General features: G+C 36.0%; 1 protein-coding gene across 3 annotated transcripts; it reads left to right on the top strand.

Annotated features, from left to right (window-relative positions):
* The first annotated feature begins 537 nt into the window (after positions 1 to 537).
* LOC107226890 (RING finger protein 44) lies at positions 538 to 19,280 on the top strand. Of its 3 annotated transcripts, none has more exons than XM_015667864.2 (10): positions 538 to 681; positions 7,952 to 8,273; positions 10,495 to 10,696; positions 10,942 to 11,029; positions 11,146 to 11,231; positions 11,480 to 12,079; positions 12,993 to 13,211; positions 13,684 to 13,967; positions 14,156 to 14,462; positions 14,594 to 19,280. In XM_015667864.2, exons 2-10 carry the CDS (start codon positions 8,047 to 8,049, stop codon positions 14,666 to 14,668), a joined length of 2,088 nt encoding a protein of 695 aa, XP_015523350.1. In that variant the 5' UTR covers positions 538 to 681; positions 7,952 to 8,046; the 3' UTR covers positions 14,669 to 19,280. The 3 variants fall into 3 exon arrangements, with proteins under 3 accessions (XP_015523350.1, XP_046599227.1, XP_015523351.1); XM_015667865.2 differs by lacking the exon at positions 538 to 681 and adding an exon at positions 2,735 to 2,884; XM_046743271.1 differs by lacking the exons at positions 538 to 681; positions 7,952 to 8,273 and adding an exon at positions 2,733 to 2,884.
* The last annotated feature ends 1,008 nt before the right edge of the window (positions 19,281 to 20,288 follow it).

The following is a 20,288-nucleotide window of genomic DNA, read 5'->3' as shown; positions in this document are numbered from 1 at the left end:
ACAGCCTTCCAGGTCGATCTTAATGCTTTTTCGAATTTCACCAAACCACTACGAGGTCTTTCCGTATCTATACTCTTAGATTATTCCGCACGGTGACACGCAAATGTGACAATAATCTCTATATACACTGATCAAATTATACTCCGGTTATCGTACGCCTGGTCCACTCTCTGACCGTACACATACACGCGCTCGCTACACCTCTCCTAGTGTTCTACTTCGCCTTTGTGACGAACTTCTGCCCTGCGTCACGGATTACCAGGCGGTAACCCCACTTTCTCGACCTATCGACGTCCTCCTGGCTCGACACGTGACGATTTTCAACGAATCGCGCGTCTCGACGTTCGATCAATTTCGTAAATCTCCGTCGTCGACAAAAAATCGCTTCTTTCCAAATACCCAATGGGATATTTAACGTCGAAGGAAGATCTTCGACGTTTTTGAAATTTTCTGCGACGCAAAGGTACTCCGAACTCTCTAGTGGAACCCCGAATGACCAAATAAATTAGCTTTGTTTATAACGATCCAGGATTTGACGGGTTTCGATTGGTCGACGGGCGACGGAGGCCGAACACGGCGACGCGAGCGACCCCGAGTGGGTAGTGGCGATTTGCAGCCATCACCAAATGACGGTTTCGCCCAGCGTTTCGACTATGACATCGCTCTGAAACCCGATAAAAGGTAGGATTTCACCCTGGTGCGATGAAATTTCTATCGTCTTTTCTGCTTCTGTAGATAATGCAAGCTTCTCTGGTGTTGGGCGTGATTTTTTCCTGCTGGTTAACTGCCTCCTTTGTCCGTTTTCATTGTATTTGTCCCCCAGTCTCTCCCCCTGATTTTGATAAGTGCTTGACAAATAGAGGATGTACACTCGGCTGAAAAAGTTTCGTCTCAACGATTACACAATGCTTCGTGTGAAATTAAAACCGTGCCTGCATCTGGACTCTCTTTCGCTTTTTATATCGTTACAACTGGTTTCAGTTTTTCGTACTTCGGCACTTGTTTATTTACGCATATAGATTTCAATCTTCGTATAATAGGTTATGTTCCCACTAAATTCTATGCGGGAGTCTCTCCTCTCCATGCATACGTGTATGTATACAAACCCAACACATACGTGCCTCCCCGAGTTTATTCTCCATGTGATCGGTTAAATGTCCAACCTTAGGGTACAAGATATGGGTTGAAAAAAAAGACTGGCGAAAGAAATCCGTTTGTGTTGCAACACCGAAGCAACTCGGATACCGCGTATCACGTAGCATTTTATTTCTTTCGAAAACTTGGCACTCGTTTCACAATGTGAATATGCAAGATAGAGAGTACGGCTATTTAAATCTATTGGACGTAATGCTTTTGCATTGTTGTTCTAGTAGTGCTATTCAATTTAGAAAAAATAAAACACGAAGCACGCCCTCCCCACCCAGAAATAATTTTTCTAGGAATCCTTTGATATGCTGGAACAACTCAAAGATCATTTATATTTCTCCCAGTGTCAGCTGTTAATATTAATTCGCACGCTTTATACCTAGGCGGCGTAATTTTCTTCGACGTTCATAATTTTCAATGCCTTGCGAATCCCGTACATGTGATTAACACCCTACGAGTGACTGCAGCTCCATTCACTTCTGTTCTTTTTTTGTTTAGTAATCCCTGGATTTTCCGACGGTCGCACTAATTGCCGCAGTGCAATAGCTTCGAAACTATCGCACGTAACTAAAATGCACCCTACTAAAAAAGAACCTGTCACTATGATTTGTATATTTAAGTTCAGCTGTATTCCGATAGTTCACACAATTATGGTAAAATCTTTGACCATCTGTGCCAATAAATTTGAAGTAAAAATTCTGGCGAAATGTGAAGCTTTGCAAGTTGTTCGACGATTGCTCGTTATTATAAGTGCACCTTGACCGTAAACACATCGTACATAACAATACACGTACAATGCTCAACATTAATAGTAATAATTACGATAATAACGGTATTGGTAGAAGCAATAATAAAACAACCGCAGAGCGTCGATCAGTACGTTTATAGTATCGTCCAGTCTTAAAAATCTTCTCAAAAAAAAGTGTGCAACCTTTGGAAACATCGACTGTTACGAATGCATATTACAGCCATAACGTTCCTTTGTTGCATTGTAATACATATATGTGGATGACTGCATTGTCGTGAGTCATAAGTTGTTAAGCATTCACAGTGTAGCCTTAAGTGCAGAGTTTACCCTACGATCTCGAAGAGATAGCACACCCAGATGCCAGATTAGATGAGCACACCTATACGCACAAATGCATCGTGTATCGTCGCAAGCAGGCAGCCTAAAAACCCGTTAAATATTATCAATTCCGCGTATACCGTTAAACCCTTGGAGAGAAATTTTGGCGTCACGCTCCTGCCTTTTTCTTTTACACACATTCCGTCGTCTGTGGCCCCGTCGCTACGGCCATGGATATGGACTACGGCTTGCCGTCGGCGCTGGCTCCCTCGATCGCACGAGGGTTCTCGATCGGTGCCCATATATTTCTCTCCCTCCTTCCTTCTGCAGTTCCCTCGTTTATCCCCCTCTATCTCCCGCCCTCTTTGCCAGGCATTGCTCAAAATATTAAGCCCAATGGACGTGGGGTAAGGGCCCGTCTTGGGTCTGCGGACGCCCCTGACGCCCCACCCCCTTTCTCTCCCCCCTCCACCCTACCGCCCACCCCCGGCCACTCCCCCTTCCCCGTCTAGCAGTCGTATTTCGTTTCAGTCGGCCGCGCGCTGCCCGTGGATGCGGGCCTGTGTGTCGTAGTTTCGTGTGGTATTATTTACGTTGTTTTATCATCATCGTCATCTTCTTCTCCGACCTTCCATACATCATGGCGCAGACGCGGGATTGCTTCGCTATACGGTACATCGTTTGTTTATTTACTTGTCTCGCATTTATTTATTTTTCATCATTTTTCCACATATTTTTTTTTTTTTTTCTCCTGACCCGTATGGTAATGACGAACGTACATACACACGAATAGGATATAGATAATGTGACTTGTAGAAGGCGGACTTGACTACTATACTAGCCGCTGCGCCAAGTGCGTATGGACGATGGAACCTCGTCGTGTGCTGCTTGGCGAGAAGGACTCGCCCGCAAATGTTTTGTCCGAATCGATATACACCTACACACCTATCTACGTTCGCGGAGAGTTAACCGTCGTATTCGTACATACGTATTTATCTACGTGTGCATGCACATGTATGATAACCAACGCACGCGATGCTGACATTGAAAAGTGTTGTTCGCCGGAAAAAGGGTTTCTTTTCACAACTACGAAACTCGATCTCGGTATAAGGATAAATTTATATACCCTACCTTGGTATTTCTATGCTCCCCGACGTACTTCTTATTCACCTTTTGTTTGTTTTCCGGCGTATATTTCGCTTCGGGGGCGAAACGTGTGCTTATCTCTAAACGTGTCCTCGTATACGTATCCGCGTCGATGTCACGCCTGATGAGTAAACAACGAATCTCTCGTTATAAACGAAGAAAGTTTCGTTCCCAATTTCGTAATCTTCATTCTCGGTTAATCACTCGGAGAAGGAAATTTCTTCTCATTTTATTCGAAGAATATACGTGAGAAACCGCAGGATGGGTAATAGAAACTTTTTCTTTTATACGTCTCATTGTTTAAAAAAAAAAATGGTAGATTACGTTATTTTCAACGGTATCACGTACATACAGTTATCCGCTTCGATGTTTTTCTTTCCTTCATATATATCATACACACGCATTCGGAATTATTATGATAAAATTTTTCCTCGTTTAATACTGCAAATAAAGTTGGGCCTTGCATGCGAAGCTACATTGTCTAAATTATGCCTCCTCCCCACCCTTTTCGCACTGTAGTGCGGTTGTTTTAATAATTTTACGTTGCCGAACGCAATGGAAAGCAGCAACGGGTTTGCATCGACGTGCCGTACGTAGATACGTACGGTACCTACCTATAAAATATTGACCATGTGAATAAAGGTGTGTAAACAACGTTTCAGCTTACACATAGATAGTTTTTGCCGTTTCGTATCCGTCATTCTCTGCTATTATCGTTCTACAATTATTGATGATTCGAGTTTTTGAACTGAAAACTCCGCAATCGGTACAATAGAAAATCCACTTGGAAGTCGCCGCTGCTTTTATAACATTTGGACACTCCGAGGCTTGCAGTGTTGCAGGGGTACCGATGTCTAAGGTACCGTTTCTACGTGGGTACTTCCTGAAAAAACCAGGTGCCTTGACTCACCTATACGTGGATGGGAGAACACCTGCTCCTTCGGCGTATATTCATGCTTTAGAAATAAATTTTTCTTTTGAAAAAAATTGCTCCATTTCGTTCGCTCGAGATCTTTTCGTTGTACAACGTTTCGTAGTTTAACAACTGCCAGGCCAATTTATTTCACGTTCGTTGTACACACACACACGCACACGTGCGCGCACACATATATAGGTATAATGCACATGCCTAAACTATAAGGCACTTAATTATCGCAAAGCTTAAGTTTTCAAAATAATTAATGGATATTTAAAGTAATATCCCTACAATATTGTTTATTTCACGAACGTTTATATGCGTGAATATTATAGACATTTTTATTGGGGGGTTCGAACTTAAGAAACAACGATCAAAACTGATTTCTCTAGTGTTGTAAGTGCCGTACGACGAAATCTTGAATCGTCAAGGGATATCCCAATTCGGACCGTGTTCCGCGGTGAAAACGATTTCACTCAACCGCGCGGCGGACGAAATTCGTAAAAATCTCCTTTAGTTCCGAACGTTTATAGCGCAATACATTCATACCTACGACGGCTAGATTTATACCGAATGAATGTACTTATAGCCGTTGATTTTAACGCGCAACGAATGAATTTTCAAACGAAATTTTCACGTCACCAAAAAGTTACGTCAGATTTATATTCGACCAAATCGCACTTACGATTATAAGTTTATAAACATTTAATTTTATGTAATCCAGAGTTTAAACGTTTCACAAGTTTTGCAACCTTCGGATTCGATGAATTATTGCGAAGACTTTGCATTATACACCTCTACATTGGCGATTAATAATTGCTCCGATGGATCGTCTTATGCCGTCCATCTTCTATCTATTGAAATGTAAGAGAAATAAATACAGGTAAACAGTTAAACGGACAAAATCCGATGAATTACGTATTAATTAATCGTCCCGATTTTCTACTGCAGACTCATTTGATACGGTCAGTTGGTTTAAATGCCGAATTTATACGTTATGTTGCAAAGTTTCCCACAGAACTTGAGAGTCTCCTCTTCTTTTTGTCTTGCACTGCAAGTTTAAAGGTAAACTGGTTTCTCCTGACGGCCAAAGGGAGGTTGCTGTATCTGGCAAGAAGGAAAAGCAACGGGTCCCAAGCGTTTAATTGCTTTTTTACCAAACAAGCTGGCGATAGTTGTAGTTTGTTCTCGTATTATCAAGGCAATACGTTATGCACATAACTACGTTCGTATACACCGTTACAGTGATACCACGTTCGTAACGATAAGAATAGGTCAGACGGTTGGAATATTTTCAAAACTTTTACGATATCCGCCAATTATTGTCTCATGAAGTTTCAGCCATCTATAAAAGGTGTTACGCATGTACGTGTACATTGTACTTAACTTGCGTGGGATGCCAAAGTCCGTACGTATAGGTATACAGTTAACCCCCACCCAATTCTCCGTTGAAGGCATAACATTAGTCATTTTAAAGGACGATCGACATTGTCTATATATATAGAATGTACATTGCGTTTCATAATCTAGATACGAGATACGGTAGTTTACGAAACGTGGACATAAGGTGGTATCACCCTTCGCATTTGTTCTTCCTTCTCTGAATATGTAACACAATATGCCTATAATTATAATATGAAAGAGCTGAACTTTCGGTAGATATAATATTGACGAGACGCAATTTTCATCCTTTATATCTTTGCCTTGAATTTCATTTCCGCATACGTATACTATACTAAAATATCGTGTCTGCGCGAGGAGAAACAAAAAATGAACGAACACACCTCTTGTCACAAATTCTTTTATAAAATATCGCGAATCTTATTTCTATCATATAGTAATACCGTACACCTACGTATAGTACCAGAATAGAGGTTTTTTTTTTATTTTTTTTTTTATTTTTTTTTTTTTATTTCTCAGGAATTGAAAATTTTTTACTAAATGCAAACCTTAAGTTAAAGAAATTTGTCGACGTAGATTATTTGTTGACGATCTTGAGAAATTCGGAGTAATCTGTTTTTGTAAAGGATACAAGTTTATTTTTTACCACAATTCTGTGGACATGTTTTTTACTATAAGGCTAAAGATTTGCTTATAAAGCTGAATTTGCAAATGTAACTAGAGGTTGATTGAGTTGAGCTGAAATACTTTGCATATTACAATTAACGGGTGCACTGGTCAAAGATTTTTTCACACTATAACCTAAACAAGCAAATTCAGCGGAGTAGACATTATATCACGTAGACTGTTTCCAATCTTTTCGAAAATGCAAAATTTTGAGAATTTTTCACCAGGTTGCATGGCTTATTTATAGATTTAGCTTTCAAACCATTTCATGTCGGATATCATTTAATTATATATATGGATTTTTACGACTGACTTATTTTTCTTATTTCTAAATTGCAAATGGTGTTTTATTCAAACTAGTCACATTTGTAAAATTAGCAAAGTTCTCGGTGGTAGTCTTTTTAATGGGAATTTGTACAAAGATTTTTGTATGTAGTATGCTTTTACTAATTTACAAGATATTCTTAAACTATTATCGCATGCATGAATAGATATTTACACATTTTGTAGTTAGATCAAATCGCTTTGTAAATTATTTAACTTTATTGGCTGTACACAAATTTGATTGGTATAGTAGACGACAGTTCGATGTGTTTGGCAGTTTTATACAGTTTTATGTGTGGGTGGTATAAAATGATAGAACTATAACTAGTCTTCGTAAACCTTAAAAAATTTGGTGAATATTTTTGGTTTATCAATGTATTCATGATCATTGAATTTTCAAAGCTTCTAATGAGAATGTTCTTGTATGTACTGATTTCGATATTGTGAAAGTTTATACAGCTTAGGATTTCCTTTCCCAAGGAAACTTATTTATCGCCTCTTTTTACCTAATTTATATAACAACCAAAACTGCGGGTTCTTAGACACGTTTTTAGAAGCTTGATTAACTGTAGATGGAACTAGCTCACCAATGGATGTGCTCTTTTAGTGTTCACTTATATAATTTTTTTTCAAAACCTCGTTCATTGTAAAAATACTCATCACCTTGTCAGGAATTTTTTTTCCCTCCTACATGGTCTATATCATAAACATGTCTCAATTTCCGGTTTAACTGAAAAAGAAAACGATAATCGGTAAATGTCATTTGGTAAACAGGTTTATACTTCACAATTACATAAAATGTTGCTCCTTATATAACTTTGTACAAAAAATAGTATGAAACGGTAGGATTCATTGCTTAAAATGAATGAATATCTTGTGCACATCTTGTTAGGCATTGCCGCATAAGTCGCCGATGAATATAGCCAAATATTTGTGAACTATACTCATGGTCGAAATATATTTCACTGGTGTGGAAATAGAAGTAAGAAATCTAATAGACTCTCTTGGTTCTTCATACTTTTGTACTGCAATATGTTTAATATAGCAACAATATATTGAGTAAACATTGTTATTTTGAAAAACAAAATTTTGACCAAGAGTGAAAACAAGTTTACATTTAAATTCGCACACAAGAGCATTGTCTTTAGAAAGCTTGATATACCTTTTTCCCGACCTTGTCTTAACAATGGTAGATAAATAAAAGTAAGAAAAGAAAAATGCAAAAAAAAAAAAAAAAATTCAAAATCGTCTGGCTGTGGATAAAGCGAATTGAATCACCGTCTCAGGTTTGGCCATACCGACCGAGTCGTATATCAGATCTCAGCCAAACTCCAACTAAAGTCCTAAGACGCGAAGTCGTAGCCTCCGACGTTCGGAGCAAATGAACGTCCCTGGAAATCACCAGCACCGCAGTTTGGGCATGCCTGGGCGCTACAGGGGCGGAGTAGGGGGTGGGGTACCCCCGGGGGGCCATTCTCGGGGGTCTGCGCCCCACAACCGGGTCTGGCACAATCACAACCAGCACCCACAGCACGCTCACAATCAGCTTAACCAACAATACAAGGAATATCCCCACCGGCATCTTCAACCTCCGCGCTTCCATAATGGGTATAATGGAGATTTTTAAACAATAAAAGAAAAGACAGAAAAGAAAAGAAAAAACAAATCAAAAAGAAAAAAAGAAACGAAAAAATTGGGCTGGATGTATGATCTGCATTATCTATGACTGTCCTAGGTCTCACGATGACGACAGTCATTTTTAACATGGTAAAAAAAAAACCATATCGGACGTTTGAACATTAACGCGGCGCAGAAACGGGAATTTATGCAATATCAGGATCTCAAGTGTCTTGATATATTTTTAATGGCTAATTAATTTCAACCGGATTCGACATGTAACGGCGCGATTTTTCCAATTTATTTATCCTCTTCTTGCCTGTATATTCTTTGCTACGAGGCACCGATGTAGATTGTCTAACTAAATTACAGCTTAGCAGCTGCCTGGCTTTGCGGTTAAAACAATGACGAACAAGTTTATTTGTTTATAACGTGAACTTCTGATGCATATATATCAACTATGTACTTGCTGTCTTTATTAGATAATTCGTTGTGCATAACTATTTTCAGTAAATTCTCAATTACCTTGATATAGAATGACGAAGCCAAGCTGGAACATATATGCTACGATAAACACCAACAAATGAACGGTATACTTATCGTATGAATTGTATCGAAGAGCTCATTCGTTGGCCATGTTCACTTATTGGCGAAATCATCCTATAAAGGAAACTGGTAGTCGGATGATAGTTGTCCTCGTAGCTGGCTTGACAATAGTTTCTTTCTTCCTTTTCTGACCCTCAATCACGATGTTAGATTTATTGTTAGTGAAAGTTTTTTTTTAGGATTTATATAAATAAAGATTATATTCCAGATATTTTTAAAATTCAGTTACTAAAAGTTTTTGTGTACATGTAAACGTGCTGAAATCAGAAGTCGAATGCGCGAAATTTAATGAACAGATTACGACTGTTTACTTGCACCTGCTACAGCTGTCTAATTTCAGCCAAATCGAAAATCCAATTATCAGTTTTTAAAATTAGTGGGTTTGTATGATAGAGTTCGGTCAGCTTAGATCAATTGTTGATTTTTGTGTGTATAAATTTTATGTTGATGTTTCCGCATTCTGACCTTAGCCTCTTAAGTGTGGACTTCAATTTTTCTACCGTTACTGGCACATTGCAGAATAATTTTATTACACATAAAATTTCATTGTTTGAATTTCACGTAGTACACATTTATATTTGCATCCAGCCCAAAATTTATGTGAATCAAATTTCATCCAAATCTATAAAAAATAAAAAAATATTATTATGAATTACTCTTTTACCTGAAAAATCTTTGCTCCAAAAGTAATGAACTAGTAAAATGATTTACTTCAAAACAGTATTGAAAGACACATATTTATTACTTACGATATTCACCGCATCATAAAACTAGATCACAGCTTTTGGATTATTTATTCAAAATATTAACATGCATATTTATTACATCTAAATCATCATTGCCCGACTAAAAAGCATATGTAATTTCCGTATATTGATTGGCTACGTACTTTGTAAATATGTTGTATATTACAAAGAATGAATTTTGCAACACTCATATTTCACATTCTTATTTATTGGTTTCTTGATCTCTAAAAGATCTTCGTTTTATGTAATGTAATATGTTATTATAGTTATCTTGTTTGGCATGTACCTTTACATAAAAGTTTTTTTGTGAAGTATATTTTTGGTTTATAAACTGTTTTTCACAGTGAGTACAATACGTAGAACTAATTGGTGGCGGTGGTGTAATTCAAACTTATCGGATGAAGTGCTGCAAAATTGGATCAGGCACCTCATGTTTGTTAACACATTTACTATTATTAAATTATATTCGTATAATTTACAATTTATTATTCTCTATTAAAAGCTCAATGTAAAGATTCTTGAATAAAGGTTATTCGGTCAATCATACCAATGCAGCTGATCGCACCTAACCAGAAGTTGACATATGAACTTTAATAGTACACTCGAGTAACTAAAGTGAGAAGATGTGACGAGATAAAATGCGACTACTTCATTGTACTTGGTTTCTCATTCTTATGGGTAAAACGGTCATCTTTTCCTCTTAGAGAAAGACTCAATTCGCATCATTACTGTTGTGTTTCAATGCCAAAGTTTTATCAATAGGTGTATAAAATGAAAATGTTCGTTAAAACTATATGATTTAACTTGTAAGTTGCGTTTAACAATTTTTATTAAATACCTAATTTATTTTCCATTCATAGAGATTGTCCAGGGGTCGCCACGTCATCAGGCCCGACAGGAAAAGAAGTTTCTTATCACGGCGCAGTTGGTGGATCGAGCGTTGGCTACAAGCCGCCTCCCCAGCATAGTCCGCAACCAAGAGGTCCACTACCCCTGTTTCCACAAGAGTCTGCAAGCCCTGCGACTCTTTCGCCTCCTTTGCATATTAATATCTGTGGTCAGGTAGGTATTGAGTGAGATAGGCCTGGTTTTGCAAATATTATTACAAATTGTGATCACCTTTTAATGAAAACATGCCTTGCACATAATAAAATTCTTTGACTAATGGTTTTTTTTTCCTATCGATGAAGCAGTACGTAATCATTGCAGTCTTATCGGTCGCTGCTGATAGATGGGGTGAAATCATACCATCGTCTGCAGAGTAGACTATACAACTGGCATGCTAATAATAACTAATCGGATTTCAGGAGAATGCAATGCGAGGTCCTCTGATTAATTTGAGCCCAGGTCTAGGAGCCAGCAGTGTAGATATGGAGTATCGCAGAAATTCACAAGGTATTCAATATAATATATCTCGTGAATTTACATTCAAACCAACTGAAAGTTCAATATCGAAAGGTTTATATTCGATAAAACGAATGATTATTTTTTTTCACCTACATGTTTAACAGCTACCAATCAGATGCCTTTAAGCCCCGTTCAGCTACAGCCTTCTCCTACCTATTACAGGCAATCCAGTCAGGATGATGGCCGAAAGGTTAGTGTTGTTAATGTACAATTAGATTATCATTTGAGATCATAAAAAAAAAAAATGCAATAGGCAGATTGCAGTTCTAACGTTTGACCGCATGACACAAACTTTCTACTTGCCATATTTCTTGTAAGAAATAAAGCCAATGTTATATGCGATTCATGTTAAGATATACCTAAAAAATTTCAATACCTTAATAAATATTCGTACCATTATGTAGGTGTATAATAAGACGCTCTCAATGAATTTCGTAGAGTGAATCTCCGTCGAGAAAACGACGCCGAATATCTCGGAATGGGACAGTATCCGGAATAGAAGTGCGAGAGGCTACGCCACCTGCTCCGACTCCACCCCTTCATACTCCTCCTGCACCGTGGGAACTCCCTGCCGCTGCACAGCGTAGATCACCGAGAAATCATATATCGACTCGTGGGAGTCCGCCAATTAGAAATCGATACCAACGTTATCCGGACTCATTTGCTCTGTCCTATCCTTTCATTCACAATCCAGGAATCCACAACTCTCACCACAATATGCACAACACACATCATACTATCCACAATTCTCACCATAACATTCAGAATTCACATCATAACATTCATAACACTCATCACAATATCCATAATACTCATCAATCCCATCCACATCATCCTCCCGGTACCGCTCATCATCCCGCTCAGGGGGCAACTGGACCGATGGTTGTCGAGGTGGGCCAAGTCGGTGTTTCGAGTCTCGGTGTCGCGGTCGGTGGAGAACCAATATGGCACCCACAGGCAACAGGATATAGAATTCCCTGTCAGCTCCATGGGATTTATACAACAACTGGTGCTCACGCATTTGCTCACACGTGTCAGGTAATAATTATGAATAATTTATAAATCGGGGAGGGTGCTTTGTTCTCAAGAATTTTTTAAAATTAATGCATGAATTGGTTGACGAATATACGAATTTTATTAATTCATATTTTAAAATTGAGATTTGAATGTAATTTTTTAGTAGTTTTTTTTCATCATTCGTAATTTTCTTTCTACGTCTCGTATTGAGAAAAAAAAATTTTTCCGTTTATCATTTGAATTTAATTTATGGTAATTAATTTTCTCTTAACCACTTTTTAATCAATTGGTCGAATAGAGGAAAATATATTTTTTGTAACTGTTTTCACACGATCCTTAGAAACATGAATATCAAATCAGTCATCAACATTCTCTATTAGAATGCAGGAAGTCGCGGTAATTTACGCATTGCATAGTTGTTCAGTGAAAAGGATAAGGGCTTGTGCTATAGCTTGCACCTGTTTTCTATAGTAAATTACTATGTGTACAAGCAGTTGATGCAATTATGCAGCGGCATTTTGTGATCATAAGTTGAACGAAAACTTTTTATGCAGAAGAATAATTGATTGAAATTTTACTGCTGTGACAATACTATTATGTTTTAGTCAATTTTGGAAATGAGTTTGTATTTTGTTGATTGAAACACTAATCAGCGAGCAGCGTTGAAATACTTCTATTGGCTTTATTTTCAATATTATGTTATTTCACGGTAAATTTAATTTGAAACACCAACGATCTGTCCAGTCATTGTAGAAACTAGCGCACAGGTACTCAGTTTCAAGTATACAAAAAATGAGCTACAACTTTGAATGACTAATAACTTCTACGCATAAGTAGACGTGCATTTTTCTTTTTACTAAATCATTAGAAAATGTAAACCCATGATTGACCTGATCTACCATGCAGTATATGAGTAATTCGATTTTTTGACCAGGTGGCACACCATCATCATCATCACAATCACTACTCGGCAGCCCATCCAGGACATCCAGGACATCCAAGCCATGGCTTGGTTGGTTCTATAGTTGGTACCGCCACTAGAGGTTATCCTGCGCCAGCCGGTGGTCCTGTCACTGCGCTGCACCATCCTCATCCTCCCCCACCACCTGTCCATACTACTCACTATGCCACCCATCATCAGTTGTCACAACAGGTATGAACATTCACGTTTTGCTTATGAGAAAATGTACTCACTTTCTACATTTCAGACTAGATTAACAAAATATCGCTAAAGTGGTATTCAGTAAGACTTCCATTAATGGCTTACTTGCAGGAGATTACCTTGAAAATTCTGATTATCACATAAGCTTCGTGTGCATCTGATAATGAGACAAGATAAAATTTAAGAATGTTTCAAAGTCAATGTCAGTCACGTTCTAGGCGTGTTCAGAATATTTTTTGTTATTGAATGCTGAATATTGAGACACATCTCGCATTCCTTTGTGTGATAGTCGAGCGAGATTTTGATTTGTAACGAGATACGTACACAATTTCATCGTCAATACGGGCATAATGAGTCCACGAATGAAAGTGTCGAAAATATCTCGCAAATTGCCTGCACACCAAGTAAGAGGTTTTTTATGGTTTTTATTTAATCTTCTGAACAATTTCTTTCCATTTTTCAGCGAGAAGTGGAATTAGAGTTGATCGAGTCTCACCATCATCATCGCGTAGGTGGGACTGGTGGTCCACCATTATCTTTACCACATTCATTCTCACCGCCAGCTTTAGCTCAAGTTACTACGCCGCCACCTATATTTTTGTCCGATACCCGAAGTAGTCAATTAGAAATGCTTCAATCAAGGACACGTCGACCAACTGCAAATGTCAGGAGACAGAGGCCTACACGGTGGCGCGGTACACCACCTCTACCACCATCGCCTTACCCTGGCTTATTACTACACTTCCTGTAAGTTTTCGTATTTATGGTGAGATGAATTGATAAAAAATTTCAAATCAATTGTGTTGATTATTCATTATCTTCCGTGTCCTAGCTGCAATTAGAATTTGTTTTACACAAATATTTTATAACTAAATCTAAGAAGAATAATGACTACGTTATAATTTAAATTCTACATAACGTAACTTGTATTTCAGAGCAATGTTCAGCAATCCACCCTTGTCCCCATATAGTCAAGCTGAATTATCTTCTCCAGAGTCTACAGAAACTGAGAATTATGAGGCGCTGTTATCGTTGGCTGAAAGATTAGGAGAAGCCAAACCAAGAGGTTTGACTCGTGCAGAAGTAGAACAGCTGCCTTCGTATAAATTTAATGCAGAAACTCATCAGGGTGATCAAACTAACTGTGTTGTTTGTATGTGTGATTTCGAAGCGTTACAATCGCTTCGTGTACTACCTTGCTCACACGAGTTTCATGCCAGATGCATCGATAAGTGGCTCAAGGTAATTTTGCATACTTATCATTCAATACTATAGAAAGTGTGAAGGGTACAGACACTAATCAATTATCAATTCAGTAACTGTTTTATCTGTGAATGCATCATACTGATAATGTGCTTATGTTTTGTTTGCAGTCAAATAGAACATGTCCCATTTGTCGTGGAGATGCCGGAGAATATTTTGGAACTGGAGGTGGCAACAGTGACTGACCTTCTGATTTGTAGGCCTGTTAATGCCGTAACCAAAATACAGCTTCACATGATCATTTTTCGTCTTCACCATTAAATATCGCAATGCTGATTTGCACCAATGTGTGTGGGTAAGCGCAACGTTTACCCTAATATTATTCAGTTATCGATAGAATTATTCTCATAGCAATAGCATATTTCATCTACGTGTGGTTCCCACAAATAGGAATACTCGTTCAAATTGCAATGATCTACTGAAAATTTGAAAATACACTTTGAGCATTGTAAATTAGAAGTGTGGTAAATATTCAATTTGTTCGACTTATTGTTGGCATAACAAGCTGGTGTTAAAAATTCAACACAAATATGCCAATAAAATCACTATATATTTCCTTGTCATTACGTGTCCATGTAAATTAATTCTGTGTAACAGACAGATAAAAAAAGCGAAAACACTGAAAATTATTTTGGTTTCGTACCCCGTGTGGATTTTTTCAAATCTTCGTAAATAATGTGATGGTTTTTCGTCTAGTCTTTTAACCCAGAATATTTCATTCGAATCTCTGTATAAATACTTTGGACTTTCATATGCATTTGTCTCGATATATGATATTTGTGCTGTGTACTATAATAATTTAGAGTTTATTACATTTCACCATTACGATTTTTCCTTCAAGTCGCGAATGTAAAAAAAAATAAAATAAAAAATTTCTCAACACCGCATCCAAAAAATAAAATAAAAATAATTGTATATATTCGTTGTCCGTACTGAATTAAAAATTTTATAGAATTCCTGTTGGTTACTCAAAGTTTACAATGCTTTCAAGTGCGTTTTTCAATGCATCTAATTGCTTTTTTGAATAGTTGTAAATCATTGGACTTATAGTTTAAGTAATCGAACTTGCTACTTGCGAGCCGTTGATAAAAGTATGCATCGTTTTCTGCCCCCCTCATCATATATTGAAGATAGTGTTAAGTTGTTTATCGGGCATTTTCTTAAGACGATAACTTGATAATTCAACAGTTGTTCAAAATGTTTAAATTTGCAATTAACGTGGATTAAGTTACTGTTTCATCTAACGTTGTTTAATTACATATATAAACATATGTATGTGTATATATTATTTGCTTTCCATTAATTGCTTAAGTTTTTAAACGCATCATTTGATATAAAATAATTTGTAAATATAAATCTTGGTTTCAACCTTTAACCAAATGTAGGTTTTAAGTTTTGCAATAAAAGCTATATTATTATATCAAGTCATTGGCTTTTAGTGTTTAACTAGCTACGGGGGTGTATATGTTCAATGCAATTTTTCGAATAAGTAATTAATATATATATATATAGCTTCATTGTTGTTTTATTTTATGATTGTTTATCAACGCAGTTGTTAATCGAGATAATAAACCTAATTCCTCGTCAAGGAACAAGTTCCATTATTAGAATACGATAAATATTCGCTGGTTTTCATTCATCTCACAACAAAACCCACGCAACTCAAATGTATGTACATACATATAGATGACAGTTCCAGATGCTAAAAAAATCTAAGCATTGTTTAGAACACTCAATGTACGGGCTTATTTAATATGATTTATTTTTTTGCGTTTCAAATTTTAGTTTTAAAACTAGTTGTGATATCAGCATAAACTGCAATGAATTTGGACACAATTCCGAAACCTTCTATTTCTGTATAAGTATCTTTATATACATGTATCTTAGAGTCTGCGTGCATGGATTTTGTTGATGAAAAAAAAGCTCCTGCTGTATGAAACTTGCAAGCAATAGTTGACTACAAAAAAGAAGAGAAAAAGGTTAAAAAAAATTAAAAGTACCGCTTCTGTTTCCTGCATAACTACCTCTGAAGAATGAATGGAACAATGAATACTTTTTTATACACCGGTAAACAATAATCTTTATAATAAACCACCTAATTACAATGCCATGTTAATAATTAATTGGTTGATGAATTATCCATTAATTATTTTACATTATAAATGCTAATGCTAATATTAGCACGCTGTAGTAATCGATTAGCATTAGCTGGATGGAATGGTATGCAGAAGGTCTTGTTAAAAAAGGGTGCTTTTGCGATATTTTTTTTTCAACCATTTATTGTTAATGATTTGAATGATAAGTTAATTTAATTGTTGGCGCGAAGAGAGAAAAAAAAATTCTTTTAGCTTTAAAAGCATGGGAAGTTTAAAAACTTCACTTTGGTTGCGTATAGTGATGTGGCCTCTTTAATGCTATTATGGCGAATTGAGGGTTCAGTCCTTGGCAGCCTGCAATATTGGCACCTCCTAGCAAACTTTAAGCCAGTGATATAATCTTCACCCCACAGAAGATACTTCTGGAGATAATCTACTGATTACACTTTATAGATCGATAATTTAGTTAGTTTGTTTATTCTTCTGCTACAATTAATGTCTTTCATACACATGTGGTAGTCGGTAACAGCGATTATATCTACTAAAAAATGTTGGTACTTTTTTTTTTGTTGTTCATTAATTGTAGGAAATTTGCATAGCACATAAAAATATTAGTTAGGAATATTTTCAATTACTTATAACTCTAAGAGTGATTCACAATGAAGTGCTGAGTATCATTAACCAAAATTGACAGGATGTTGATTATGGGAAAAGGGACAGATTCTCGTTGGAATTAGATGCGTTCAAAATGCGGAGCAAAAAATGTTCGTATTGTACAATTAAATTGTTTTCCATTCCTACACCTTAAAATTGATATGTCTATGCGTCAACTAGTTATTTGATATATTTTACTGATAATTAGCACTTATTTTTATTGTACGTACTATGGAGTTTACTTATATTCACATTTTCTATTGGAAATTGAACAACGTGCTTGCTCAAACCATTCCATTCCTGCCCCTTTTCTCACGTAGATTTAGATAAATAAGACAATTTGAAGAGCTGAATTTGTGTAGTTAGGCAATTATCGTTTTGTTAATCGATCGAATCTTTTACGTATAATTATGCATAATAATGGTAACATTAACATTATCATTGTGGTTGTTATTATTATTATTTAATGATAATGATAACAATAACGGTAAATTACAATAGCCAATAAATACTATTTGTCACTTCGATTTAATAACTACTTGTAATTAATGTTGTTTAAACTTGTTAACGTGTAGAGAATGGGTGTTGAGTAATTGCTTTTTCAATTTGCTTTGTATAGTTTTTTATTTTTTTCCTTTTTTTTTCGATGTATACTAGGGGACAATTTTCGGTCGAGTTATACATAGATTATATACTATGCATATATAATTACTCGTATCAATAATTGGTTGGCTTTTCAACGCTCTTTCCGTTATTTTACGGTGTCCCTTCACCATGGTATAAAAAAGAAATTTTTGAAACAAAACCGTATATACGTAATTAATTGAACAAAAAAAAAAAGATTTACATCACAAATGCACACTAAATAATATTAGACACTTCGTGCAAATCGATTCAAATATCAATTTATGGTACAGAGATTCAAATATTCGCAGATATTGTTGGTCCTAGAAGTGTAAGAACACATATCATTTTGATTACGATACTGTTTATATACCTGTGTAATAGTTGAAGGAGAAATATTTCAAAATTAATTGAATTTTCTGGAACTAGTCCGTTATGTTTGCTGTTTATTGAAATAATTTGGCCTCAGAAAATATGTTTATTCGGCTTTCTTTCTATATATACAAATGAATACACAGGCGAACTTAAATAATCTGAAAATTATTATGTTTAATTAATTGTAAGGTGACCTGTGTTATATTTGGCTAGTTATTATGTTATGCTTGAGTTCAATAATTATACTTTCGATGGAGTAATGTGGGAAAATTAAGCCATCAAAATGAAGTGTATAAAGGAATTAAATATGCTGCAGTTTTTTTTTTCGTTTTTTCTTTCATTTCGATACTCTTGCAGATGAGGTTAAGTAAAATTCTTCACATGGAATAGATACATTATTTTCACTCGAATATATTTGAGCAAGTTACATAATTACATAAACAAATTTCTGATTTCTATTTCGACAATAGAATATAGATTACTACTACCGTCTGATGATTTTTCATGATTTTCCACGATTTTTATGGTAGTAGACAACAATAAAAGCAAAGTACAATGCTTATACAACTAATTGTAAAAAAGTGCAAGTTAAAAGTGTAACAATTGTGATTATTGTACGCAGGATGCCTATGATTGGGACAGCATAGCGGCCATATTCTAGAATTTTCATTGTAGTTTGATTTGGTGATGATTTACCCAAGCAAATAGTAAGACTTCTATTTAAAGAACATAGTTTTTTAACATCGGTGAAAATCCTACATTATTACAAACCTGCCCAATTAATGTTTAGCCACGAAGAAAAAAAAATATATATATATATAAATATATATTTAATTTGTGTAACTATTATTGATGAATATATAATGATAATTGAATATTAATCGCTTGTGCAACACACACATCCACACACACATATATGCGTTATATATGTAATTACAAATAATTAACAATAATACTGCAGCAATGGAAGTGTAATTGTACAGACGCGAAAGACGATGCCAAACATTATATTATTATTAACTCTTATTATTAAACAAATTACACAAAGGTTTTTCTCATTTACTTTTTAATCGTTATTTTTACAAGTTTTCCTCACTGTTGTAAGTGGTTCTCGAAATTAGCGTTTTCACATACATTCATGTGTTTTACGTATGCACTTTATTGCAGAATTTGACTAAGCCGAGAATTTACTTCTCCGTTCAGTTGGGTGATATATTATAATTTAAATTATGAAAGTCATCAACCGCCGCATAACCAAAATTGTTAAATTTAATTTGCGGACAGAATTGTGTAAATGATTTTTTTTTTTCGTATCAAATTTGATTTATGTAACGTATTATCCGAAAAATCTCAAAGTCTGAACTAACATCTACCGTCAACACTTTTTATTAGTTGCATTTGAAGTCCTCTATCTAACTATAACGGTATATCTCACTCTGTAACAGAAATTTATTCAAATTAACATTCAAATACGTTGCATACGTTACTTTAAAAAAATATGTTTAAATCTGTTCACAAATATACTTATCACACGCATTTATGAACAGATCCGGTGGAATACTTTTCTTTATTATGTTATACGGTCGATGTATGTGGCATAACATACGGGTAGTCACGCAGGAACTCTTTGTAACCGCTCGATGAGAGTGAAATATGCAGAAGAAATTATATTTCGAATGCTTAGAGGTAGCGAAAGCAAATTATTGTAGAAGTCTGCTTTAGAATTCTAAAGGTGAGCTGTCATTTGCGACTTCGTAATAGTAAACTATATCTACGTTCATCAAATTTTCCTTCGAAAACAGCGTCACGGACTGTAAGCTCTGCAGCTTAAAAGTTTCGTTGAATGTTAACGCATGTACCCGTGACGTGGTACAAACGGAACAGCTCGAGAGTTTAATTGTACAGTTCCCTATGCGTTCCCACGCATAAATATACCTATAGGTACATGCATGCCTCTATCTTGATGCGGGCTGTATGAGGGTTTATTGTAAATTCATGCGGGGTGAGTCTTCTGAAACCCTTTTCACGTCGATGTTCGAGTATTTTCAATGCTATT

The sequence above is a fragment of the Neodiprion lecontei genome, chromosome 6 (genome assembly GCF_021901455.1).
Source record: "Neodiprion lecontei isolate iyNeoLeco1 chromosome 6, iyNeoLeco1.1, whole genome shotgun sequence".
NCBI lineage: Eukaryota > Metazoa > Arthropoda > Insecta > Hymenoptera > Diprionidae > Neodiprion > Neodiprion lecontei.
The sequence above is the reverse complement of the archived record's forward strand: the minus strand, read 5'-3'. Positions and strand labels throughout refer to the sequence as shown.